General features: G+C 55.9%; 1 protein-coding gene across 3 annotated transcripts in view; it reads right to left on the bottom strand.

The window, feature by feature from the left end:
* NOL4L (nucleolar protein 4 like) overlaps nucleotides 1-26,450 on the bottom strand; it is a 63,816-nt gene that overhangs the window by 7,825 nt on the left and 29,541 nt on the right. The window contains exons 1-7 of one of the 3 annotated variants that reach the window (XM_021527391.3): nucleotides 19,333-19,434; nucleotides 13,211-13,352; nucleotides 1,671-1,942; nucleotides 1,079-1,264; nucleotides 808-999; nucleotides 598-720; nucleotides 129-330 (exon numbers count right to left, since the gene is read on the bottom strand). In XM_021527391.3, coding sequence (XP_021383066.1) covers nucleotides 129-330; nucleotides 598-720; nucleotides 808-999; nucleotides 1,079-1,264; nucleotides 1,671-1,942; nucleotides 13,211-13,319 — 1,084 coding nt within the window. In that variant the 5' untranslated portion in view covers nucleotides 13,320-13,352; nucleotides 19,333-19,434. Of the gene's footprint in view, nucleotides 1-128; nucleotides 331-597; nucleotides 721-807; nucleotides 1,000-1,078; nucleotides 1,265-1,670; nucleotides 1,943-13,210; nucleotides 13,353-18,863; nucleotides 19,031-19,332; nucleotides 19,435-26,450 lie in introns of those variants that run through there. The other 2 variants (XM_021527392.3, XM_021527390.3) reach the window with 2 other exon arrangements.

Genomic DNA, 26,450 nt, shown 5'->3' on the forward strand with positions numbered 1-26,450 from the left:
GGAACAGCCCCTGCCTCTCCTCCAGCCACCAACTGAATCCCACCGTGGGGGATGCCAGGAGCCCCTGGTGCACTGGGGCAGAGGCGAAGGCAGGGTGGGCTCCCTGTGCCCCTGGCACAGCCACTCACCATTACTGTGGTTGCCCGTCTGGAGGGATGCAGGGGGCTGCAGGCTGCCCCCCAGGGACCCGTAGCCACGGTAGCTGTAGTTCAGGCTTCCATTGATGTAGACTGGGTCTTGGGAGTAAGATGAAGCTGGCAGTGAGTAGGAGGAGTGGGTGATGGCTGTGGAGTCTCTGGAGTGCTGCTTGTCTAGAGCGATGGGTTCGTCCTGCACAGGGGGAAACACAGATCTACTCCAGCGAGGAGCCTGGCTCTCCTGAGCCTGTGGCCAGCAGGATGGACAGTGCAGGGATGCCTGGTGTCCTGTGGCTGCAGTGTGCCCAATCCAAACCAGCATTGCCATCCCCATTGGCCCGAGTCTCAGGACACACCACAGGGTTCTGTTCTGCAGCCCCTCAGAATTTCAGGCTTCTGACCCCACCATAGGACACTACCAGTTCTGTTCCCTGCCCACCCCCAGCTGCCAGCACTGTACCTGGGAGGTCTGGTAGATCTCCAGCCGCATCCTCTTGGCTGCTTTCCGCGTTTCACTCTCGCAGGCGGCGGCCAGGATGTTCTCCGCCATGGCTGAGGTCAGGTGAGGCGGCGTGGGCCTGGTCTTCAGGGACACAAGCAGAGAGGATGCTCAGGGATGTGCTGCCCTGGGCACTGGGACTAAGGGCAGGGCACTGGGGTGGCCACTCACCATCTCCATCCCGTTCTTCTTCATGCGACGGCAGGACTTGAGGTAGGTGCGGATGCGCTTGCGTGCCCGCTCCTGGAACTCGGGGAACTGCCGGCTGCAGGACTCAATGATGGCCTGGATCTTCTCCTTGGGCTGCTTGGAGATGGGAACCATCCGGTCCAGGTTCTCATCCACAAAAAGGCGCACGAACATCTGCAAATGAGAAGACAGGTGGTGTGAACCCTGAGATGGAAGGCAGGTGGGCTCACCCTCCCTGTGGAGCTCTCCTTACATTGAAGGCCTTTAGCCTCTCCGGGTCCATCCCCTCCGAGTCATTGATCTTATCATTGTCTTCATGGTCGTCATGGTCATCATCATCTTCATCAGCTGTGGGGGCCCTGCCGACAGTCAGGTCCTCGGGACAGCCGCTCACCTCTGTCTTGATGGAGTCATAGCTGCCAGAGCTGTATGGTGGGGACTGAGAGGAGACAGGGGTTACCACCAGCAGCTCTCACCTCATGCACCTGCCCTTTCTCCTTGTCTCGCCATGTCTGTCCCCTCTCCTGAAGGTCCCCCTGCAACCCAGGGAGATGAACCCATGGCCAAGCTCCCCTGCGTGCCACCTCCTGCCTGCTTTGGGCAGGGGGAGCACGGTGACCTCAGCAAGCCTGTGATAACCTGGTGGCCCAATGACAGCTCTGGCTGCTGGGGCCACGGCTCTGCCTGATCCTGTGGGAAACACTGCCTGAGCCAGCATGAACGAGCTCCTGTCACATGGTGGCTGTGGCACAGCTGGTCAGGGGCGAGGTGAGCCCACTGCAGTGCCCAGCTCTGAGGCAGCTGGGGTGTGGGGCATGGCTCTCCCAGGGCACCCCAAGCCGTACCTCTGCTGTGGTCTTCACCCCGTACTTGACCCTGCTGCGCAGCCCGTCGGCACTGCAGCTGTCAGACTGGTAGGAAGGGGTGATGTGGGCAGGCGTGAGCTTGTCGCAGAGGTTGATGGGCTGGTCGTCAGCGGAGGCCGTGAAGTCCATGGGGGCTGTGGTGCCATTGCCGTTCATTTCGGGGAAGGCGCTGTCGCCCTGCGTGCTGCTGGAGGTGGAGGGGTTCAGGGTGGAGGAGCCATTCCCGCTGCAGCTCTCTGATGAGGAGTCATCTGCAAGGAAGGATGTTTGTCACCCCCTTGGCACCCTATGACCACCTTCCCGAAGCTGCTCTGGGCTCACTTGGTAGCTGAGTTGTCACTGGGAGCCAGACTGGCACTGCTGCACTTTGGGCCCTGGGATGCAGCAGATGGAAGTACAGGTGCTGGTGTCCATGCCTGCAAGACCATGGTCACAGGGATCCACTCCCCCATCCTCAAAGCACACCAGGTGCTGCTGTGCCCCACGCCTGAGCCACCCATCCCTCTGCAGGTGACAGTCCCCACGCCTCTGCCCTTGGCCATGGTGCCTGGGCTTGAATAAGAACTTTGGAATTTGGTCCTTTTCAGTTTCTGTTTGCATTGCAGGGAGGAGAAAGGGGCACTGCCTCTCCGTGCCAGGTCTCCTGCCATCCTCCTGGCCCAGTTTGGGGCTGGGTGCAGTGGGAAGTGACAAGTTCTAGCACTGCTGGTTAAGGGACATGCAGTTCTGCAGAGTGCTGGGTCATGGGGATGACACACAAGGACAGGCTCACTTGGGGTGGAAAACCCTGAATCCACGGTGTCTGGAAATAGCATTAGGAGCTCTGCTCACAGCTGGCACCACCCAGCAAGGTTCCTCCTTGGCATGCAGCTGCAGGGAGGGGACAGGGGCTGCACGATGTCCTTCCTGTCTCAATCAAAGCCCAAGTGACCTATACACTACATGGACACTCCTGTTTTCACATGCCCTAGAGCTATCACCACAGCACATACAAGACCTATTCCCCACCACACAAACAGGTCAGGGCCCTGACCATGGCGGTGCCATGCACACCCAGTGCACAGATCTTGGCTGCATTCACACCCCAGGCCCTGGCACCATCCCCCTGCCTGTGCCTGCTCCCACCACGGCGGCTCCCGAAGAACAACCCAGCAGTGGCAGAGAGCCCAGCACTGCCTACACCCACCCTGCCTGCACCTGGCCAGGGAGCCCAGCCCTGGGGCCAGGCACGACATTTCAAACTGCTCAGCCTGTTCCCTTCCCTCCCCCTCGCCGCAGTAAATCCTTTATTTCATTAGGTGCCTCCGCGAGAGGGAAAGGGCGAAGCACGTGGGAGCCGCTTCCTGCGCCAGCGTGCGCCGGGCGGTGAACAAAGAAGCTGTCGGCAGCGAGGAGCAGATGGCCGTCCCCGCGCCCGGCCCGGCCACCGTGGGACAATGGGCCGGGGCTGTGGGGTGGCCGCAGCCCCGCGCCGATGGCTCCTGGCCCACGAGCGCCAGGTCCAAAGGTGTGCAGGCGCAGGGCGGCGGGACGGTGCCCAGCTGCTGCCACCCACCCTCCTCCTCCTCCTCCTCCCCCTGCCAGCACCTGTGGGAAACTTTCCTGCGAGGCTGGGCGAGTGCTGCGGTGACCCTGCGGTGGCCCAGGACTTTGTATCCCTTAAAATAAACACACTTGAGGACACTCGGGCATCCCAGCTGACCGCGGGGCCGGCCGGGACTGCGGCCGCGTGTCCCCAGTCACCCCGCCACGGGCGCCAGTGCTCGCTGCCCAGCCTAGCGCCTACGCCAAGGCGGCTCCTGGCCCCATGAGCCCCTAAATTAAAAGGTCCCTACTGGAGTTCCCTGCTCAGCAGAGCTCCCTCCCCCTCCTTTCCCTTGTGCTGATCCACTTATTCGTCTGAGCGATGACCAGAGCTGACCTAATCCCGGGGTGGTGTTTATGTGCCGGGTGCTCCAGGCCGGTGGCAGGCGTCACCCGCCCCACCACGGGGCTGGGTCCTGGCAAAAGCCCTCGGTGCCAGTTCTCTGTGCCAGGGAGTGCAGGGCTCCAGCCAGCACTTTTCCAGGGGCACCCTCCCAGCCACCTATCCAAAATGAGCTCTCCTGTCCCAGTGTTTGCAATGGTGGGGCTGCAGTGGGTGGCTGCATCCCAGAGCACATCCACATGTTCCTGCTGCATCTGGAGGGGCAGGATGTTGGGGGCATTGCCACCTCCTGCCCCCACACCCCTCCTGGCCCAGGCACTGGTCTGGTGCTGAGTACCCCAGGATTTTGCTGTCCCTCAGCACAGGTGAAGGAGCAATGCTGGCTTGGCTGTGGCCCCAGCAGGAGCGGGCAGGTGGCCGGGGGCACAGAGGCCTCCCGGCCCAGGATGGCGGCTGTCCCTCCCCCAGCACTCCTCTCTGCGCCAGGGGAGATGGGGCTCCCAGAGGGAGGCTCCAGTCTCATCCAGCGATGCCTCTCAGAAGGATTAAGGAGAATTATTCCCATGCAGGGAGGCACGAGCTGTAGGCCAGGCCCTGCCATCGGCCTGGGCACAGCCACAGCAACAGCGCTGGGCCAATCGGCACCGTGGCCAGGATGATGGTGGGGACCTCCTCCCTCAGCTCCCCTGGCATGGCTGCCTGCGCCAGCAGGGCTGGGGCCCACCATGGCACAAAATCCCTGCCAGGCAAGGGCACCAAGAGAGGTGTTACCTGAGAGAAGAATGTGCAGGTGCCCTGAACATCCCCAACCTGATCTGCACATCCCCAAACCTGTCCTGGGCATCCCCAACCTCCTCTGGGCACCCCTGCAGGGATGAAAGCATCCTCAACCTGTATGAGCATCCCCAGACATCCCCAATCTGCCTTAACTACCCCCACTCCCTCTGGGCATCTCACTCTGCCCTTGCCCAAGCACCTCCAGCCTCCTCACAGCCTCCAACTCCGGGCCCCCCATTCCTGCAGGCAGTCCTGCACTGGCTGCTGACACCAGAGAGGATCCTGGGGGTGACACCTGGACCGCCCCGATTCCTCCACGTCTCAGGTTTTCTTTTGTGTCACACAAAACACACACAGCAGCAGCTGCACGTCAGGTTTCCACTCGATGCTGCTGCATTTATGAACCTTGGGTTTGCTACAGGCAAAAGATATTGCAAACAAAGAGGAAGATGCCTCTAGGAACCTGCTAGGTGGGATAAGAAAATTAAATGGGAATCTAATATCAGTAGTCAGCACCTACTAAAAGAACAATTTAATTTATACAAGGATGGATGTACGTAAATAATGAGGTTTTTAAACCCATGAGCTACAGTTGTTTTCTTACTCACATATTTTTACATGTTATGCTCTCCCAGAACTCCACACACAAAGTGGTAGGTTAATCTCACTATTGCGAGCAAAGAAATGGCCACAAATTCAAACTGGTGAGTCCTTGGGTCCAAGTGGGAATGGCCTCAGCCAGCTTGAAAATGCAGATGAGCTCAGGAGGGAGCTGCAGTCTCCTTGTTGGGATGGATTGGCCAGGGATGGGGATGGGGCTGCTCCCTGGGCAGCTTCACTGGGGTATCTCCAGCCCACAGTCATTCCTGAGAAGAGCTGGGGAGTGGGACCTGGGGGAGAGGGAGCAGGAACATTCCCACCTTGGGTGCTGGGACCAGATTTAGGCTCCTGCGTTGCTTTGGCAGCTGTGTCAGGACTCTGAGCAGTGGTGGGGCTGTGTTGACCACACTCCATTTCAGCAAAACCCGCCAAGCTCCGGAGCTTGGAAAGGTTTTCCGCATCTCCCAGCAGTGCCCAAAGCACATGTCAGGAGCAGGGCTCCAGCAGCAGCAGGCGAGCAAGGCCAGGCTGCGCAGCCATGAATATATTCATTATCAACCAGCACGAGCCTGGTGAGCTCCCTGCTCGCGGCTGGAGCTTGGCTGCACGAGGAGCCCCTCTAATGAGGATAATTGGGAGCCCCCCTGCTCCACCCCCGTGCCCTAATTGAAGCAGATGGAACTGCAAAAACAATGTCACTTCTAACCGGTTTGATCTTTCGGTTGGAAAACGGGACTATTTCGTTCTCCTGTTTAATCCCCTCGAGCTGGGGCTCCATGGGCTGCATGGAGCTGGAGCAGCCCCTGGCACTGTGCAGGAGAGGTGAGGCTGAAGAGCCCAGCAGAGGCAGCTGGTCCTGAGCTCCATGGAGTGCTGCCCTCTTTGGCCCCTCTGCAGAGGCCAGACCATGACAAGACACGTGGTGAGGCTGGTGAGGTGGCTGTGGGGGAGCAGCCTGGTGCCTCTGCTGCAGCCCCGGCATCTCCCCAGCATCAGCCCGGGAGAGCAAGAAGCAAAATGGCTCCTTGGGCCGCGGTGCTGGGGGAGGAGGGGATCAGTCACTTATTAAATGAATTAATCAGGGCTCAGCGTTTTCATTTTGAAGAGGCTGCTGGATTATCCTTGATTTCTGTGGCGCTGGATTTGAGGAGATCAGGAGGGGAAGGGGCGATTTCCAACACCTGCTCCCCGGGAGATTTTATGGTGGGGAAGTGGTTTGGGTTTAACGTCTCTGCCGGCACAGGGCACCACACCACTCTCCAGAGCAGAGTTAAAGATGAATGGGGCAAATTGTTCCTCCTCCTGTCACATCTCCAGAGCGGAGACAAAACCTCTTTTGACTCAGGAAACAATGAGCTTATGTAAGAGCCAGCGGCCCACGGAAACCTCGCCGCAGCCCCGCACCGTGCAGTGGGCCAGGGTCCACCCGGCTCTGCCCACATCCCGCTGCCATGGGACCCCTGGCTGGCCTTGGGGCAGCCCTCCCTCAGCTGCTGCCCACCTGCCTGGGCGGTTGTGGGTGTCACAGCCATGCCAGGTCCCACCAGTGACCCTTGGGGGCCCCATGGGCCATCATGGATCCACCAGCCATTGCCCTGCCTGCTATGGCTGCATGGGTGATGGCAGTGGTTCTGCCACACCTGAGTCTTCCTGTGGCTCACGGGTGGGTCTGTCCCATTTCCAGCCTGCCATGGCACCGGAAAAGGATGGAGCTGCACACCCAGCCTGGGAGTGGCCATCAGGAGGGCATAGAGCATCCCACCGCCGCCCGCCTGGAACAACAGCCAGGAAGATGAAAAGTGCCATAAATTATTCACTCACAAAAGAGACAAGAAGGGAGAAGAAGGGGAGGAGGAAAGCCTTCGAGGAAGGGATACTTAATACAAATTAGAGAAACCGAGTGGGAATGGGGGCCCCATGGGGGGGCCACTGCTGGGTGTTAGAGCCACACTCATTAGGGGCAAGGGACCACCACTGCAGGGATCCTACACCCATGACTGGGTGGTGAGTGGCAGCAGAGGTCCTGGCCCTGCACTGCTCACACAGTCAGAGCACGGAGCCCATTTTCTCCAGGTCCTGCCCAGCATTTGCCTCCAAGATGCATAAGAAGGAAAAAAGCAACGTGGCTGAGGGCTGCAGTGCACTGGGGCTGGCCAGGTTCCAGTTAAGACGCTTTATTTCCTGTCTTCCTTCGCTAAGGCAAACCTCGTTATGTCCCAGACAAAGTGTCCACCCTGCACACTCCCTCCCTGGGTCCCTGCCTCGACCAGAGCCCTTGACGAGCCAGACATCTGGCAGGGCCGGACACAATGCACGTCTGCAGGGAGAGCTTGGCCGGACAAGGCAGCGCTGTGCGGCCGCCTCCCTGTCCCCTGCCATGAAAGGTGCCCCCCAGTGCCGTCTCCCCCCGGCTCCACTGCCCAGCCCCAGGGAGCAGCTCCCTCCGGCACTGGGATCTCACCGCGCCAGCCCCGTGCTGGACGTTTTCCCATGCACCAAAGCTCGTCAGTTCCCGCTGCACAGAGCTGCCTTGTCACAAACACTCTCTGTCCCTCGGTTTTCCCTTCTCCTCCCAAACACTGTTCCTTCCCTCCCACTGCTGGTCCTCCAGCCACCTTGCAGCTCAAGGAATGCTTGAGCAAGGAGCTGGCCCTTGCTCACACTGAAGAAGGAGGTGGCACAGACCAAGCCTTTCCTTGTGCCACTGCTGCTGGCAGCCACCCGGATCCTGCTGCAGGGAGGGGACATGCCCTGGCCCCATGCTGCCTGGGCACTGCCTCTCCCCACGCCAAACAAACGAGTTTGGTGGGTCTGGGCCAGATTCATGCCAAGCTGGTGCCTCCAACACAGATCTACCACCAGAGAGACCATGCTGTGCACCCCCAGTCCTTGAGGGACTGTCCTCTAGCACTGTGGGGCTCACCCTGCTCTCTGCACTCACCCCTCTGGTTGGGGGCACTCAATTTGGGGAGGAAGGGAGGGGCACAAGTGGTGCTGGCTGCCCATAGCCTGGTGATCCTTTCTGCTCCAGATTAAGGAAGGGAGCCTCAAAATCCTGCTCTGTGCACCAGCAGGATGAACTGACTGACTCGGCAGTGCCTGCACCAGCCATGAGAGAGCTGGAGCCAAGCTCAGTGTACCAGGCTGGGAACACCACCACAGTCTCACAGCATCCCTGCTGCACTCCCCAGCCTGGCAGCAGGGAAGGACAACTTTCAAAGGACACCAAAAGGAGGGTGTTTATCATGGGCCAGGGCCTTTGCTTGGGAGGAGCAGATGTTGCCCCTGGAAGAGGTGACGGGAATGGAGTCACCAGCCCAGACTGCTCAGGTGAGCACGTTTGTTGACTCCTGCTGTGGAGCCAGCGTGGCAGGGGGACACCCTGGAGAAAGAGGAAATTTATCCTTAATGAAAATGAGATAAGATTGTGTCTAGCTGTAGTAAGGCCTGGCAGCTGATCCTAGACTTGTTTAAGCTGAGGCTTTAGGGGGCCAAAATTCAACACTGGCGAAAGAAGCCCTGGAAAGGATTTTGCATCCTGGGCTAAGCAAGTGTCTTGGGGCCCACAGGCCACCTCCTGCACTAGCCAGCCAACAGCTGCCCATGGTCTGCTGGGCTCTACCCTGTGCTTTACAAAGGGTATTTGTATTCATGTGGAGCAGGGCTAGGCTGGCTGAGGAAAGCCCTGGGAGCTGTGTGACACCCAATGCTGCAGCAGTGACCCTGTGAGGGCAGTGAGGTGGGCACCACTGCCCCATGGTCAGGTGCCAGCTGTCCGAAGTGCAGCTGTGGAGTGAGACATCACGTGGGAATGGAGCCTGGCTTCTGGTCAGCAGTGGGCAAGAGGCTGCTCCTCCCCAAAAAGCTTTGCTAGACTGGTGGTTCAGGGGAGCTGGTGATGTGCAGTACATCGTGGGCATCTCATCAAGTGCCAGCAGTGTGACCCAGAGCTGTGGGACATGTGCCATACCAGCAGAGTGCTGGGGGACAGCTCTATGCCATCCCTGATATCCCAAGGCAAGTTGTCCAGAGGAGTGACACACCCTACCAGCCCTTGGAACCGAATCTGGAAATAATGCTTGTCTACACGTCCTTGAGGTCCCTCCTTGTAGCACTCCTGAGGAATGTCCCCAACACCCAGAAGCCTTCCCAGCCAGCTGCCTCAAGGAATGCCTCCAAGAAGTGTGTGCCTTCACAGTTAAGTAGGTTAAGGAAGTCCTTTCTCCAAGGTCTGGATTAGCCACTGCTGCTCCGGGCAGAACAGACTCAGCAGGGATGCTGCCAGTCAAGCGAGGATGGCACGTGGTGGGAATGTCAGCAGAAGGGGATCAGTCCAACATGGTGCCATGAAGCAACCCCATGTTCCCCACACAGAGTAGCACAACATACACCCAGGAGTTTTCCCTGCTCTTCAAAAGAGGCTAGGGAGCAGCAAGCCCTGCCTGTCGGCTGAGCACTGCTCCTGGGCAGTAGAGCAAGATGTACAGCAGGATACACAGGGACAAGGCAAGGTGGATCCTGTTAGTGGGCAAGACAGAGGCTCTTCTGTATGAGTTCAAGCACTTTTCCATGTCACACACTGAAGTTTGGGGTCTGACTCCTGCTTTACTTTCAAGGGCATTGCACTCACCAGAAAGTCACAGCAGGCCTGGGGTGGAGCACCCAGCACCCCTGTGGTGGATATCCTGCTCAACCCCTCACACCAGATCGAACTGGGAGGTCTGTAATGCAGTGCTTGCCTGCGGAAGCAGACAGGCTCTGAAGATGGACAGAGCCCAGCTCAAACTGCCACAGCAGAACAGTGCCAGGGCCTAGGACCTGCACTCGTGCATGGGATGCCTTCAGGAATGGAGGTGGGCTCAGCCAGCAGGATGGCGCAGTATCCAAGGTCCCTTTGCTCCCGGTGTGTGCTGGCTCCCGCAGATGTGTCCCTCCAGGATGTCCGGCACAATAGCTCCGCTTCAGCAGCAGAGTTTGTGTTGATCTTGCTGCTGCTTTGGGCAGCCGTCGGCTTCCTGCGGGCACGTACGCTGTGAGCAACATCCGACTGGGAAGGGATGTTGCTGGGAGCTTCATGTTTTCCGTGCTGGGGCCCGCAGGATGAGTAACAAAGGAAAATGGAAGGAGCGAGCGTGTGTGTTCAGTGCTGCTGCTCAGGGCTGGCCGGTGTGTCCTAAGTCCCACCGTGTGCCCACTGACCCAGTAGGGACCCTGGCTCTCCTGACAGTGCCTGCTCTGTCCATGACCCACCCACGTCTTTTGATGTATTTTGCTCTCCCTGCAGTTCCAGGGCTGACACCAGCTGTAGCATGGCTGTACTGGGCCAAGGTTTCTGGGCACCCAGGACAATGAAGGTGTTGGCTTTTGTCCCAGCTGCTTTTTAGGCCTCCAATGATTTAGCAGGTACCTGTTTATCAAAGCATGGGACAACAATTCCCTGCTCTCCTGCCTCTCTGGATTTCAAACATCACTACTCCATGCCACAGAAGAACACTTGCCACTCCCAGGCCTTGAAAAGACATGGAGCTGGTGCTTTGGTCCTTTAAACAAGACTTTTTTAACAAGCGTGTCAGACGATACTGCTCTCCTACTAGGCAACTCTTCATTAAAACTTTATACTTTAGCAAGCCTTTCACTGAAGACACACTCCAAGCATTGCACCCATCAAACAGCAGCAGGCAGGACCAATTTAGTAACTCAAAAGGTTTTCCTGAAGGTGGAAAGTATCCAGTCCTGAACAAGCTTCCAACTGAAGGATGTGGTGTGCAACCAGATCCCTCTGCAGCTCTAGGATGCCCAGAGCTGAGCCTAGCCTGGCTGCAGGGGATGTGTGTGGCTCACTTTAGCACTGGTTGGAACTCCACAGGACTCCTGCGGGGAACAGGGGACAACTGGACACAGGAGATGTGGGCAAACCTCGAGCTTGGGAATACTGGGGCTGCCCCAGTGCAGGCACACTGTGCCAGCAGCTTGGCCAACTGGGCTCCAAGAAGGCTCCACAGCTTATGTGGGCTGATTACTCACATTTTTTTCACAGCTTTAGCAAGCTTGTGTGAACCCGGAAAACACATTTGTTTCCAAAAAAAAAAAAGAGCTTTCATAGGTTGAGAGAAAAGGAAACTGAAGCGTGGTGGAGACTTTGATTGTGCACATTCCTTTCCCCACAGCAGTAATCTGCTTTTCCTCTCACAACATGCTCCTCTGCTCCGTGCTCTTTTCCCTTAACCACCCACAGCCCTCCTGGGTTACTCCACTGTCCTTCCCTTCCCGCTCTTGTGTGTGCTCCATTCCTAGTGGGAGCACTGGTTTGGCAGAGGGACTGACAAGAGGCAGCATCAGTCTGTATTTAGAACTCTAATACAGATCATGGACATTCCCACAGGCACAAAACCTCAGTCCACAAAATGCTTCTGAAGTGTGACAGCCTGGTGAAAATTGCAATTCCTGTTTTTTTTTGCATGGGTCTCATTTGTCACCCTGGGCTTGGCTTGCTTATTTTTTTGACACCATCACTTCTGATCCACCAAAGTCTACCCAGTTCAGCTGATGCTGACACCAGGGACACTTGCATTCCTATGGGACTATTTCTGGTTTATTTCTCATCACTTAACCTTACAAAAGAAATTAAAGGAGCCAAGAAGAGCCCCAAAGAGGACACCTGCTTCTGAAGGAAAACCACAGGGCATGAAAAATTGGAAGCAATTCCTAAGAGGGCGCAGAGAGAGAGGATTTAGATTTAGTGAGAACATCTTGATTTGCCTAAATACCTGAGTCCCCTATTAAATTACTGTCCCGTTGAATAATAGTGTTCAGCAAAGGGATCAAAACTGTGTCATTCTAGACTGGAAATGAGACTTGGGAATTCAGTGGTGAGCGCTAAGTCACAAGCCTGAAATGTCCCAATGGGAGAATGGCAGAGTTCAGGGGGTACAGAGAGACCCAGTCAGGTTGCAGGGATGAGAGGCAGGGCTTCTTGGGGTAGAGGCTGCAGCCTAGCCCTGAAGAGCCAAAAGCTTCCATGGGAGCAACTGTGTCACCACCAAAACATTCTTCCTCCTGCCAAGACACAGGCCCCTGGGGCCCTGGGCAAGCAGAAGTGCCCGTCCCACTACCAGGATGCAGTGCTGTGCAGTCAGGTTTCACATCCTCACCAAGGCTGCCTGGCTCCGGGGCTGGGGCTGGCTAGGGAAAACCAGCACTTTCCCAAAAACTGCAGATTTGCAATGGAAATGCTACAACTCACCAGACTGAAGAAAGCAGTAGCCTTGCTGTCGCTGGGACTGAAGAGAGCAGCGTCCCTGTTGCCCCTTCGGTCTCTACCATCCCTGCCACTGGCCACACCACCAGCTAAAAGCCACCCCAGGGAGACCTGCTAGCACAAAAGCCTTTTCTTCCTTTAGGGGTGGTTTTCCAGTCCCCTTTCTTAAAGCAGGACCAACCCAGTTGCTCCTCAGATTCCTCTGCTCCTCCCTGCACTCCCAGCAGCAGCCAGGCTGGGACAATGAGGGATTCAACCTCTTGAGCAAAAGCCAGTAACAGCCCAACCACTGAATCCTCCCAAGCATCACAGCGATGAACTCTGACTTGAACTCGTACTTCTAGCACTTATTTACTTGCTCTTGTATTTTAAGTTTGCATGTTTCACAGACGCAACACACCACCGCTCTTCACAAAACTCTTCTTTCCCACCCAGCCCACGAGTGCTGCTTTCAGCCCTTCCAACCACCCGCCCCGAGGGAGGAGACACCCACGTTCACCCTGCACCACATCACTGTGGCTGCTGCAGATTATTCACAATTTCTTGCCTGGGGGATGCAAGACCTGTCAAAGGTGCAGTTTTCCAAACACAAAACCTGTGACTGCTGCAAAACCTTGGCATCCTCCCTGTGCTCAGAACTAATAGTGCTCTCCTCATCACCTGGGAAGAGGATATGTAGAACAGAATCCTCCATTTAGAAGGGGATTTAGTGACCACTTTCTGGAGGAGCTAGGAGACAGCTCCAGGCAGAAGGACCATCAGCGACAAGCTGGACAGAGCCCTGGCTGAGCAGGAACCCAGAGGCTAAATTGGAAGGACTAGAAGCCAGCTCTGAGCTGATATGAAATCCATCCCACAGGTGGGACACCTGATCAGAAAGGACTGGTTAATGTTTAATCAGTCACAAAAACATCCTGTGGCAGAGGCGTGGGGCTCTTCCCGCTGCGGGGGACTCACCATCCTCATGGCCGTGCAGGTTCTGCGGGCTGCGCATGCTCTCGTCCTGGCTGGGGCTCAGGCTGGAGTTCAGGTGCTGGTCAGCTGAGATCCATGTGGAGTCGTTCATATCAAAGTCCTCGCTGCTCACCGATGTCTCATCCTGGAGGCAAGCAGGAAAGGGTTAACTCATGGAGCTATTTCCTTTTCTCCTTTCTCTGGCTTTAACATCTCCTCACCACGCTCCTTCCTAAAAACAATTGGGTGGGCAGCTGCTGTTCCCCGCCCTGAGAAGCCTTGCTGGCCCCTTGGGCTTCCCAAGGCCACAGCAAGCAGCCTTTCCCTGTGCAGGGCGAGGTGGCTACCCCAGCGGGGACCAGGGCTCTGCTTCCTGCCTGAAGACTTGCCTGAGCAATGGCACTGTCTCTAATTGAGGACAATTAGAAAGAGCTCACATCCTGTAGGAGCGGATGGCTGAGCCCTGGAGTTTACCCTTTAATCTCCATCCACCCCAGCGTGCTCCTGGCGAGGCAGCGGTGTGGGGGAGCTGAGGACAGGCAAGAAATGGCTCCATAAAACAACTTGGACTTTTCTGAAGTCAAATCATCTGCTACACAAGGAATCACCAGAGCACTGGCAGCAGCAGGAGCTGCTTCTGGGGCATACCTGAACACAGGTATGGATCCCCAAAGATCCACACTGCCTAATGCTGCAGAGAAGGCTCCTCCAGACCTCTCCAGAGGGATATTGCCTCTGTTTCCTGATCAAAAATGACAGCACACACCTTGGGAAGGGGCTGGGGGAGTGAGGTCCCCAGTGAGACAAGGACACCCCAGTCAGGCCAGGGACCCCAGCCAGCCGCCTGTTCCCTGACGATGGCATAGATGACATTCCTCGCTCCCACTTCTGCAGCTCAAAGGACATTTTCTCTCTCCCTCTCTCCCTTCTCACTAACCTTTACAGTACTTCGAGACACAGCCCTTGGATTGCTTCCAGTGCCGGAAAGGTCAGCCACAGGATTTCAAAACCATCATCATAAAGGCAGCACTGAGATCCTGAATGAGAGGAGGGGCTGTGGGACCTCCCCAGGCTGAACTCTCCCAATGCAGAGCTCGGGAGGAAGCAGATACATGTTCCTGTATGGACACGGTCCTTCTGGTGATCCCTTTATCTGCCTTCCTCTCCCTGCTCCCCTCCCAAAGCCAGGGGCACAGACAGCCCTGGGGTGCAGAGGAACACCGAAAATGTTTCCAGTTTCCAGAACTGCTTTCAACTCTGCTTTCCTTTGATTGAAACATTTCAAAGGCTTGTAAACCTCTCTGCTCTTGTTTTTTTTTACCCTCCCCCTGGTCCTGAGATAAAATACAATCCCCGCTCCCTTTCCGTGTAAGCAGTAATTGGCAGCACCCCTCCAACCTACGCCTGCTCCTCATAAAAACGGCCCTGTCTGGCTGCCGCTGGCTGATAGTTTTTTATTGTGAACAAACAAATGTCTTTAAAGACAGGTTTGTGCTTTTCCTCCCAGCTCCTTGTCCCTGCAGACACATCTGCTGGCTCAGGGCTCGTGCTGGCCCCAGCCCGCTCCCTCCATGTGCCTCCCGGGGAGTTTCCTGGAATTTACAGCTTGTGAAACCCTGCACGCACCAAGGGACAGACTGATGGGCAGATGGACAGGGCTCAGCAGCCCCGTGCATGCCCCCCACAGGGACACCCTAACCCCAGACCCACCAGGTGTCCCTGAGCAGCCCCCCTGTACCCAGGTGGAGCTGAACAGGAGGTAGGGACAGGCACATTGTCCCTGGCTCAGCACAGCTCCATTGCCACACCAGCCACAACGCAATCCTGCCTCTCCAGAAACTCCATCTTGTACGTACAGGAACAGAACTGCAAAGGTCTCCCTGTTGCAAACTATAAATAGTCTCTTTATTGTAAGCATTTGCAGGGAAGCAGCCACCCTAATATCTGGCCTTCTTCACAAGGCTTACTCAAGATTACTGTCAGGCTTAAGAGACAAATGCAAATGCCAAGGTCCCTGCTGCCCACAGTCTCTCACCTGTCCGGTGAGGAGGAGGAGCCTGGGGAGCGACCCATGATGTTTTTGGGTTGTTCAGATTCAGGTGCAGAGGACATCCAGCCTCAGCACCCAAACCACAACCCAGGAGGCATCATGTTCTCCATGCACTCACACATGGGGGAGAAGCACTGACACAAAGGATGCCTCGCACGCACATGCGATGTAAAGTGCTTTATAAATGTGTACCATTCTCTTGAGGTGCAATAACATTTGCCTATTATTAGAAATACTCTGGCTATCAAACTAGAAACTGATAAGCTATAAATTACTCAAGTTAAACAAGGCTGTCACACATTCACCAGTCCAGGATTCAGCCACCAGCAGAAAGTCACCCCCTGCTTTCCAGCCAGAGCTTTCTGCTTTCCAACACTATTATCTGTGGCCAAAATGCCAACAGGATGAACTTCCCAGCATCTCGCAGCTCCCACTGCACAGCCCACCCCAACAGAATGCAAAGCCAAACGTGCAGGTGGCAGCAGGAGAACCCCTCCTGGCAGTGGGAAGTGTGGAGAGAGCATCCACTGCCTGCTGAGTCTGGGCAGCCACCCGGCTCTGCCCACACCACAGTGCTCCAGGAACTCCTCACACCTTTGTGCCTCTTTACTAAAGAAAGAGAAAAGCCCCAGCCTCAAGAGTGGCTCTGGCCATCCCCATCACTCCCGCTCTGGCATCCTGCACTAGCCCTTGGCTGCATTCCTCACTGTTTGTAGGGACACCAGAGGCCACCAGCAAACTCCTGTCTCAGCACACCCCTCGGAGACCAAAGGCTGAACACTGTGACCTCCAAGTGCTGCCCATGAACTGCTGGCACTGCCTCCTCATACCAGGGACAATCCCAGGGACAGGAGGCCCCAGCAGCAGCATCCAGAGCAGTGGCTGCCCAGCCACAGCCAGGAGCAGAGAGACAGCAGCACAGCACAGAACAAATCCAGCCTCAAAGCACAGGACACCAGAGCAGAACCAAAATTTCTGGCTAGGTGGGAGCTCTGAATCTCCCTGGATGCCAGTAACCTGGCTGAAGGCTGAGCCTTGCAGTGGGCTTCCCATCCAGCCAAACAAGGAAGCGTTTCTCAACAGCAGCAACAGCCACGACTCGGAGCAATACGGTAAATGTAATCTACCCTTCCACCCTCTTTTGGCTTGCAAGTCAGGCAGCTCATTCTTTTTCCTCTCTGGGTTCTCAGGAGAATTCCCTCTGCTAATTTCTTCTTTCCTGTAAACAAACTTCAAATGAAACTTTCATTAGAAAACAGAATGCAATCCATTACCAGTGCCTGTCTCAGGACCTGCTGCCTTTTCCCCAGTTCCACACCACTCGTGGCACAGATGGAAGTGCCAGTGGCACACCAAGACCAGAGCCAAACCCTGAACCCCAGCACTGCGGCTGCCGCCCTCGTCCTTCCTGCCTTTCCCAGCTCTCCAGAGAGATCTCCTCACCCCGCAGTAAAGTCCCATCGCTTTGTTTCCAATGTTCAAGGGACTGAGCGATCAAGGGTCAGGCAGCAGAGCTCCTCTCTGCAAGGGGAAGTCAGATCCTGCTGCTGCACGCACAGGGCACACCCAAACATCGGAGCAGGGCTCCCAGCACCACTCAGGGTTTGGAAAACAAAATCCTTGCTTCTCTCCTTATCTACAGTCCAACATTCACAGCTGCTCTACAGACATTCACAGCCAATATTTTCTACGCAGCAGAAGCAGACACTCACATGTGCAGGGCTCACACTCCACATTTCTGTCCCACTTTCCATTCACGATCTTCAAGCACTGTGCCTGCAAGTGTCCGCTAAGCTTCCCAACTTCGCTGCAAGTTAGAAAACTACTCCTTGTATTATAAAGCTGGAGATCCCGGGTACTGACAGCCACCTTAGCTGGTCCAAGAACACAGAGAGTCGCTGGCAGGTCCAGGAACCTAATCAAGCCCCCCAGACTGCAAGGCTGTAATTGCTATACAATGTTTCTTCACCGAAGCTCTTCCTCCTGGAGAACAACCTCCCACAGCAAGGGCTGGAGCAGGGCAGGGGGAGAAGAAGCTACTCTTATAACCTCGTAAATATATGCAAGACTATCGGTAACCTGCTTATTTTACAGCCAGGCTCAGTTTCTCGGGGACTGCCTTCCAATCTCTCTCCAGTCATTTACATGCTGTGCCTCATGTTTAATATTCCAAGCTCCGAGTCTCAGGACGGTTTATTTTCTCTCTTTAAGTCCTTTTATTTTAAAGCATGTCCTTTCACGCCACAGCCTACTATCCCGATGGGATTTCCTTCCGCGGAGCAGGAACCGAGGCTGTGTGCCGTGCAACCTCCCAGGCACAGAGCCACGCTCAGCTTCCCACCAGAACCAGCCGTGTTTTTAGAATCAACAAAAGGCAACGCGTGACTGCCAGCCCCCAGAGCTGCTCCACTGCCACGCCGGTGCCGTGCACGACCTGCCCGGCACAGGCAGCCCCCAGACCTGCCAAACCTGGCCAGGGCAGAGCTCCCTGCGCCTGACCCCCGGCAGCGGCGAGCAGGGACGAGCTCTCAGGAAGGCAGCCTCATCTCCGTCTCAGCCACTGTTTAAACCCAGCCCTCTGAGCATGCCAAGAAGGTATTGAACCAGATTTGACCCTAACTTAACCAGTTCCGCGCAGAGAAAGGCTTACTAATGGAAGATAAAACACTCCGGGTCAAAGATTGGTACTGCAGCCACAAATGCTGTGGTGGACATCGCTTCAAAGACCCGAGAAGCACACGGGTGTACGCGAGCTGTGGCGGCGGTGAGCTGTGACTGCGCTGCCTACTCGTGTGTACGATTCCCACACCAAAGAGAACATCCCCGGCGCTCTTTGTCAGGTCACTTACGTCCTTATTTACCGCGATTGCTGCTGATTTCTACGGGACCCGGCAAAACCCGAGTAATTTCTTAGTTCCCGAAAATGGGCAAAACAGTTAATTTTAACGGCAAACGGCAAATGGAAGAGGAAGGGAAGCTCATCCCTTCGCCCCCTCCCCCTTCCCTAAGAGCTCTTCTGGGAACCCCCCGAGCATTCCCACAGCCCCGAGGCGCGGGGAGCTGCCAGGGCGGGGGGCGGCCCCGCACCCCTTCCCGGAGCCGCTGCCCCGTTCCTGCTGTTCAGCGGGGAGGTGCTGAACGCGGGGCAGGGGGGACCGGGCTGCACGGCTCCCACCACCACCCTGGAGCCCCGCACCTGCCTCCCCCGCACCTGAACTTGCCCACAGGCGTTTGCTTTTCCGTGCGAGGTGGGGACGGTGACTGATACCGCGCGGTGTGAAAGGGCACTTTGCTCTTCCTCCAGCACCGGGAAGCGAGTGTCGGGGGGGGACGGACCCGGTTTTGGAGGCGGTGGCCAAGAGGAGCAGCGCTGTGGGCTGAGCGGCCGGGGGTGCCCCTGTCCCCACCCTCCCCGACGGCCACGGGACCCCGGTAGGACGCGGTTCCCACGCGTGTGTCCCCGCAACAGCGAGGTGCGAGGCGCCGGGCGAGAGTCCCCGTCCTACCCCCGCCCGCAGGTAAATAGATACACCCACGATGGAGCCCTGCCCGCGCGTGTGCGGAGCTCAGCGTGCGGCGAGGATTGACACGTAAGTAGGGCTTTACCTCCAGGGAGGCGGCTATTTCCAGCACAATCCCCTCCCGGGGTCGGGGTTGGTGGTGATGGCGGCGCGGGGCCGGTGCCCGGGGATGGCTGGGGCCGGTGCCCGGGGATGGCCGGGGACGGAGCGCTCCCGCCGACGCCTCCTCCCACTTTCTTCGGCGCTTTTGTGCTCTTCCGGGCGCGGGGGAGCCGCGCCGGGCGCGGGGAAGGACGCGCCGCCCTCCCCCCCCCGCCGCCGGGCAGCCGGGCGGGCGACCCGCAACTTCCCGGGGCCGCGGGGCGGCCGCTCCCCCCGGAGTTGGGGCCGGGCCCCGCGGCCACCGCCCCCCCCGCCCCGCCCCGCCCCGCCCGCCGGTGGCCCCCCCCTTCTCCCCAGCCCCGCAGCGCCGCGGCCGCGTGGAGCCCCCGCGCATCTCCCCCCGCCCGCCGCCCCGGGGCCGGTACCGGAGCCCCCCGCGGGCGGGCGCCTACCTGGAGCGGAGCCCGGGGCCTGCCGGCCTGCGCCAGCCCGGCGGCGCGGCGGGGAGCGCGGGGCGGAGGGACGGAGGGACGGAGGGAGGGGGCCCGGGCTGGCGGCGCTCCGGAGAGGCTGACAGCCAGCTGCTGCCCGGGGAGAGGGGCCGGCGCTGCGGAGCGCGTCACTCCCGGCTCCCGGGGGGGGGGCCGGGGAGGCGGAGGGGGGCGAGCGGGGCCCGGCCGCGGGCGGAGGGGGCGGGGGCGGCGGGGGAAGGGGAGCGGGGCCGCGGGGGGCGGGCGCACCGGGCCGGGCGCGGCGGGGGGCGCGGAGCCGCGCCTGGAAGAGCACATTGTGGAGGGCCAGGAGGGCCCTTCCCCGGGAGGAGACAATGTCCAGGGCCGGGAGCCTGCTGGAGAGCGCGAGAATGCGCGGCCGGGGCACCGTACGGATCGGCCAGGAGGGCCGCTACCCGCCCGGGCATCCTCCGCTCCGCACGGCCCGGGGGGCTGCAGCCGATCCGGGGACCCTCCGCTCGGCACAACACCGGGGGCTGCCGCCCGTCACGGTCCGTCCCGGGGACCCTCTGCCCGCCCGGCTCGGTGCGGCCCCGAGAGCTCCGTCCCCGGGTCCGCCCGTGCGCGGGTGTAAGTGCGGAGCCCCTGCAGCGAGCCCCGGGCGCGGTGGGTCCCGCAGCCCCTTCCCTGCGCGGTGGGTGCCGCGGTGCCGAATCCTTTTGTTCCCGAGGATTCTCCCTCGCTCCGCGGGAGCAGAAGGACCCCGCGCTGCCGGCAGCACTATCACCCACCATCGCAGCCTCCGAACGCTGGAGCAGGGCTGTTGGGAAAACAGCGGCTTGCCCAGCACAGCTCTGGGCAGGGCACCGGCTGCCAGATCCCCGGGAGGATGGGGATGCTGCAGCCCAGCTCTGGCAGAGCAGCACTGGGGGTCCCGGCATCCCCCAGGCTGGTACACGCTCCCAGGCTGGGCTTCGAGGGCAGTGGGTCAATGACCTCTATCTTAGTTGGGGATCACCATGATGGGATGGTGATCCCCACGACAGTGATGGGCGCCAGCACTGCAGCATCCCCCTCCCCAGCACACCTCATGTTTCACTATTTAATGGTTACAAAGAAAATGGTTTATGAAGTAAACGAAGTGTAGCAGTTCAGTGTTGAGCCTACAATAGCATGGTACCAGAAATGGTGCCAGAGCCAGGATTGAACTGCCAGGTTTGGGTTTATGGCTTGTTAGTGAGATGTCCAATTATGATGTTATCTGTTCCAGTGTTAACCACCTCACTGCCAGCGAAGAGGCAAGGGAAGAGGGTGGCTCAGGAAGATCTGAGGCTAGAGGTGAAAATGGGCATCACTCACTACTACATTTCCATCTCCAGTCTGATCCTGGAGCCAAAGGCTGAAATGCAAGTACGGAAGCCCTGGGGGCCTTCCTCAGGAGGTGAATGCCTGGGAGGCCAGCGGGCTGTGAACCCCCAGCCACAGGGACTTCTCTGCACTCCCAGCTCCATGGCTGCTGCTCCTCCCTGAAGCTAAAATAAAATCCTGACCATTTAAGGTGAACAGGAGCCTTGCTGAGAACCTCAGCAGAGCGGGCTTTAACCCCTTCCCATTGCTGGGCTTTGTTTACTCCTTGCACTTCCTTTGGCTTCAAGCTAGACCGGCTTAAAGCCATTTGAGGGAGCACATCCCCTGGGACTGAAGTGCCTGTCCCTCCATTTGGTGAGCTTGCAGAGGCCAGGATGCGAGTTTGAAGCACAGTCACTATTCCGTGCTGCCTCACCATGTGGACACTCTTATTTTATACTAAGTGCCTTTGTGTGGGTTAGCTTAATCCACTTTGGAAATGGATTAACCTAAATTTCACATCGACAAACTTAGTGTGGAACAGCCGGGTCCACACAGTGAGTGAGGGAGGAAGAGCCATTCAGCAGGAGCTGCTGGGCAGGAGCTGTTCCCTGCACAGGAGAGGGGTCCTGACCCCAAGGGGGGTCACTGCTGTTACAAGTGGGGTCATGAGCCCGACAGAAATGCAATTGTTTGTGCCAGCACACGGGGTCATGAGGCTGGCAGAAGTGGGGCTCACCAGCGGAAGAGGGGCTGCCTCCAGAAACAGCCTGGGAGGCTCTGGGAAACAGCCCACCAAGTGCCTTTCTAGTGGGTATTTTTCGGATTCAAGTTGTCTAGGGGGAAATAACTGGCAATTAGATATAGAATTGGTAATAGTAATTTATCGAGTTGTCAGGAACAGGGGTAAGTGCCTTACGAGACTACACATTAAAAAAAACGCACACCATAACAAACCAGTGCTCCTGTTACTATATCATATATATAATATACATCAAATATATTATTTATAAGTCACTTCCTTCTCTCTCTCTTCACAATGTGTTCATTACCTCTGGTACCTGCCAGCCCTCTAACATGGACACAGATCTGCCCATGCAGAGAGCTTGGGGCTCCCTGTCTGACTGTATTGGTCCAGCAGGGTCCTGCTGGATGCCACCAGAGCTGAGCTGCAGGTCCTGGGAAGAGCCATGTCCCCACTGTGACAGCACCCACACCACAGAGCCTGCCTGAGCACCAGGCAGTGATGCTTCCAAGGGCATCACTAACAATGACCTGACCTCATCTGTTGTCATTTCCTAAGGCAAGGCTCCACAAGAATGCCAGGACTGCTGTCAAACCCAGGAATACACGACATTTAAGGCGCTGCAGGAGCTTAATTGAATGGTTGTGGTGCTATGGATTGTGGGCACAGGGATCTAGTGGTGGGAGCAGGGAGTGCAGGCTCTGGCCATCACGCCAGAGGAGTCACTGACTCATGGACGACCTTGTGCGAGTCACTTGATGTTCTTGTGCCTCTGAAAAGTAGGTTAAATAACAAACGGGACCTCCTGCATTGGGTCCTCCGTGACCATCAAACCCTGCTGAGGAATAAGCAGTGAAATGCGATTTTCTCGGGGGCAAGGCCAGGAAGGAAATGGGCAGCAGGGACTGAAGGAGGGCATGGCATGAGGGGTAGACACAGTTTTTATCCAAAAAGTGCTTTATCTGCCACCCAGAACAGAGTCAGGGAAAAAAACAGAGCATAAAGATTTGGGACATTCATTATAGACCACGTTCCTTGTGGGCTAAGGGCTGTATTCCCCCTTCATCCTCATCACTCCTTCCTTAGAAGCAGCAGTAGTTAGCATCTGGCATGGGCATGAATAAAAGGGGTTTTTCCCTTCCAGGAGCCAAGACCAAGAGAAGGAAAGGAAATACAGCTCTGTACTTCACAGGGTACACCAGTCACTGCCAAATACAGGAGCAAGAAAGAAGTTGTTTCTTTGGATAGAGTTTTGTTTTGGAGTACAGGGAATGGGTGTTTGATGGGATGGATCCCTGACAGCCAAATATCCCCTAACATTCCTTTCCACTGCCCAAACCCACAGCCCCAGTAGTGATGTCTGCACTACTCTGAGGACAGCCCTCACAGCTTATCTCTTGGTCCCCCAAATCAGAATTGAGTAACCATACACAGAACCCACACTAAACCCAGTTTTGGTCATTCTCAAGCACTGCACACGATTCAGAATCCATCCTTGTGAGTAAAACTGACTCCTCAGCTCCTTCTGTGCACACACAACTCCTGGTGTGGGTGTGAGGGGTGTGTGCAAGCAGAGAAGGTGCAAACCTGCCTGCGCAGGTTGAACAGCAGTAGAAACAAAAGCAAGCACACAATTCAAGGTTAAAAAGCTGAACCACACAGCTGCATCTTCTGTAATAACGGAAATCATTAATAACAGTTTGCACTCTCAAAGTAGTTGTCATCCAAGCTCTTGAAGAGCTTTATTAGTGAGCAAGACCTCAGAAGTCTCTCTAAGGTATTATCCCCTTTTTAAAGGGAGAAGGCAATTAAGAAACAGCCATTTGTGTGACTTGATCAAAGTCAGTGTACAGCACATCAGCACCTGAGCTTTGAGATGATGCAGAACAGCCCACCTTGCACAGCTTTCCACAGGAACAGGACAGATCCAACTGGATCCATGAGACCACTCCATGGATGTTGCAATAGCATTTTCCTCACTCTGAGACTGACATCTTTACTTTTTCCCCTGGAAATATTTCCCAGCCCCACTTTATAGACCCTGAACCAAAACCTTGTTTACAGTTCTTCTGGGAACAGCTGCCTTTGATGCTGGTTAGCACACAAGGGAATGGGCAGCAGCGCTCCATGCCAAACAGGGAATGTACTGGGACAAATGAGGAATTAAAGAGAGGTAGTGTGGCTTCTGGTCCTGCTTATTCAGTGTTCCCAGAAACAAGCTCATGCAGCTTGGCTGCAGCAGGCTTCTGATACCAAATAACAGGCACCAGGATAGGTGTGTGTGGTGGAGAGTAATCAATCCCAATTTAATTTTCCATGGATGGAGCTGTGTGACAACCATAGCCCCACCAAGAGCCAGAGAAACGTCTAAACATCCACCAGCCAGTTCTCCAGGACCTTATCTGAGCTACACAACACCATAGGGAAGTGAAGAGAGAGTGGGGAAGGGACCCCTGGCGCATGAGAACAGACTGGAGCTGTCACATAGAGTAACTAAAATTCACCTGAGTACTTCAGCGGGGTGAACTGTGCCCAGCACCACTAGAAACAGGCAATGCCACCTCCTTTCTTATAGAAAACAGCATGATTAGGCCCAAAACAGCAAAAAGTCAGAGCCTTGGCATCACTTCTCACTGGAGACAAGAGCTACAGTGGCAGGACTGACCCCAGCCAGCCCACGTCGGTCTCACTCTGTTTGCTCACAGGACACGTCACACTGAACAAACACCGAGCTCACCTGGAGCACTGGGAACAGTACTGACAGATCCACACAGCGGGAAATAAAAGCTGACGAGTTTTTACTAGCTGGGAATGCCAGAGTTAATTCCCAGTAAAAAAAAAAAAAATAAGTTGCCCTTCACTGAAAGCCACCCATTCACACCAGGGTGAAACCAGGCTAAATGGATCGGTCATCTGACCTCCTGCGTCTCATGAGCCTTTAGGCCAAGGATGAAAGTGTTGCTAAAGCATCTTTGCCAGTAAAGAACACTGGTGTGACAGCTGGACCTGGCTTTGCCTGGACTAACTCTGTCGTTAAGAGCAGATCCGAAGTTTCCCAGGCAAAGCCGGCTCCCGGCGGCAGCAGCTCTGTCCCCACTAGAGGGCTGCGCAGCCAGCAGCGAGCGAATCAATCTGCTCCTAACTCGGTGTCTCCCGGTGCCTGCGGCCGGCGGTCCCTTCTGTGCCTAAGGGTGCGTTTAGGGAACTTCTCTAGTGCTCAAAAATTAACTTCAAAATCAGCAGCAGGAAACAAACATCTTCCCAAACCATACAAAGCCTCTTGAATGAGAGCTATCTAGAGCTCAAGTCAAGTTGATCTAGAGATTTAACACCCTCTTTAATGGTCTGGGAAGTACCTTATCATCCTCATGTGATGCAAACGCATCATCCCACTTCCTTTCAAGTACTGCCGGCTTTTGCCTTCCTCACCTCTGTGAACACACACAGCGTTTCTTCAGGATACTTTCATGAAACACTCAGCTAAATCCAGGTCACAGGGCTTGTCCAGCAGCTGCCAGCTCTGCCAAATTTGCTCCTGGACTATATAGAATGCAATGCCTGCAATCTCACTACTGAACTTCCAGACTGAAAGTAAAAGCCTAGTGTGCCTTCCTCTGCAGCTGCAGGCTCCTCTCCCTGCCTCCTGCACCCCCAGGACTGGCTGGAGATGGCTCCAAAGCAGAAGGAAGCGAGTGAGCTGCCAGGGGAAGATGCATCTTAGTTGCTCTCAGAGCCTCTGAGACACTGAAGTGAGCAAGCACAGTAATGGGTAGGCCAGAGAAAAAGGAGGAGGAATTCACATTGCCAACCAGCCTCTTGCCATGAGGGTCTGTGAGCTCTCAAATCCTGCAGAGGCTTGATCCTCACCAGCACCAGACAAGACCAACTCCATGCACATCGGTGGGATTTAAGCCCCTGCACCCCCATTCCAGGATTATCCATCTATCTGAGCTAAAACATTGCTTGAAATAGTGCTCTGAAAACCACCTCAGATCCACGCACCATCACACACTCCAGGCTTACAGGGAAATTACTGGATGGATGGGATGTGTGATGATGCAGGACAAGGCTCTGTCCCTCTCAAACACAAGTCAGTGCAGCAAAGCCATAGCAACAAGGAAAACACTCTTCTTATTTTCCATCCAAGAGCAGCTCCTGCCATTCACTGATTGTGTGACCTTCTGCCAGCAGCCATTGAAGCAATCTTTGAAAACATTTCTGTATCATTTAAACCTGGTTACTCGGCCCTGGACTGTTCCTGCCAAGGTAGCAGCAACAACTCTGGAGCAGAGAGAGAGAGCCTGGCATTTCAGTGCTGGATTTGTCTTCTTAAAATCTTTCTATTCCTCCCGTCACCAGTGGAAACCCTGCCCAACAGCAGCATAAAAATTAAATCCAAGGCTGAGGTTGAGTAACACAGAAAAGACTGTCTGAAAAATGGCTGCAATAGAATAACCAATCATTTTAAAATGCTAATATTTAGTATTTGAAAATGAGGTGGAAGGATCATTATAGATAAATATCAAATATCTTCTATTAATTCCTTTTTGTTGCTAGATTGGGAAGGTCAGGAGTTCAGAGATTCTTTAATGCCTTGGAAGATACCATGAAATGGGGCTAATTCAGCACTTTGGAAAGGGTAAGGGGTCTGATTTTTCACACATGTGAGAACTGGTAAAAAAAATGGGGATAAAGGAAGATTGCCACCCCAGAAGAACCTGCATGTCCTACTGAACCCCGTATAAGCAACACGGGCCTCTGATGTTTTCCACTATCCCAGAACAGATGTTTTGACTCCAAAAAGATATATATAGAAATATATTCTGTGGGGACTCTACATTTTGTGAGCAACCACATAAAGAGCTTCTCTTCTGACAGTTTTTTGTCCCTAAGTAGGGATAAAATGCTTTTTTTAAGGTTCTTCTGCCTGTGCTTCCATCTGGAGACACTGGTGCCCTAACACTGATGTGCTTAGCAGCACTAATAGATTACACGTACACGTACTTTTTTTTCCTCCCTGAATAAT

The sequence above is a fragment of the Lonchura striata genome, chromosome 17, assembly GCF_046129695.1.
Source record: "Lonchura striata isolate bLonStr1 chromosome 17, bLonStr1.mat, whole genome shotgun sequence".
NCBI classification, from domain to species: Eukaryota; Metazoa; Chordata; class Aves; order Passeriformes; family Estrildidae; genus Lonchura; species Lonchura striata.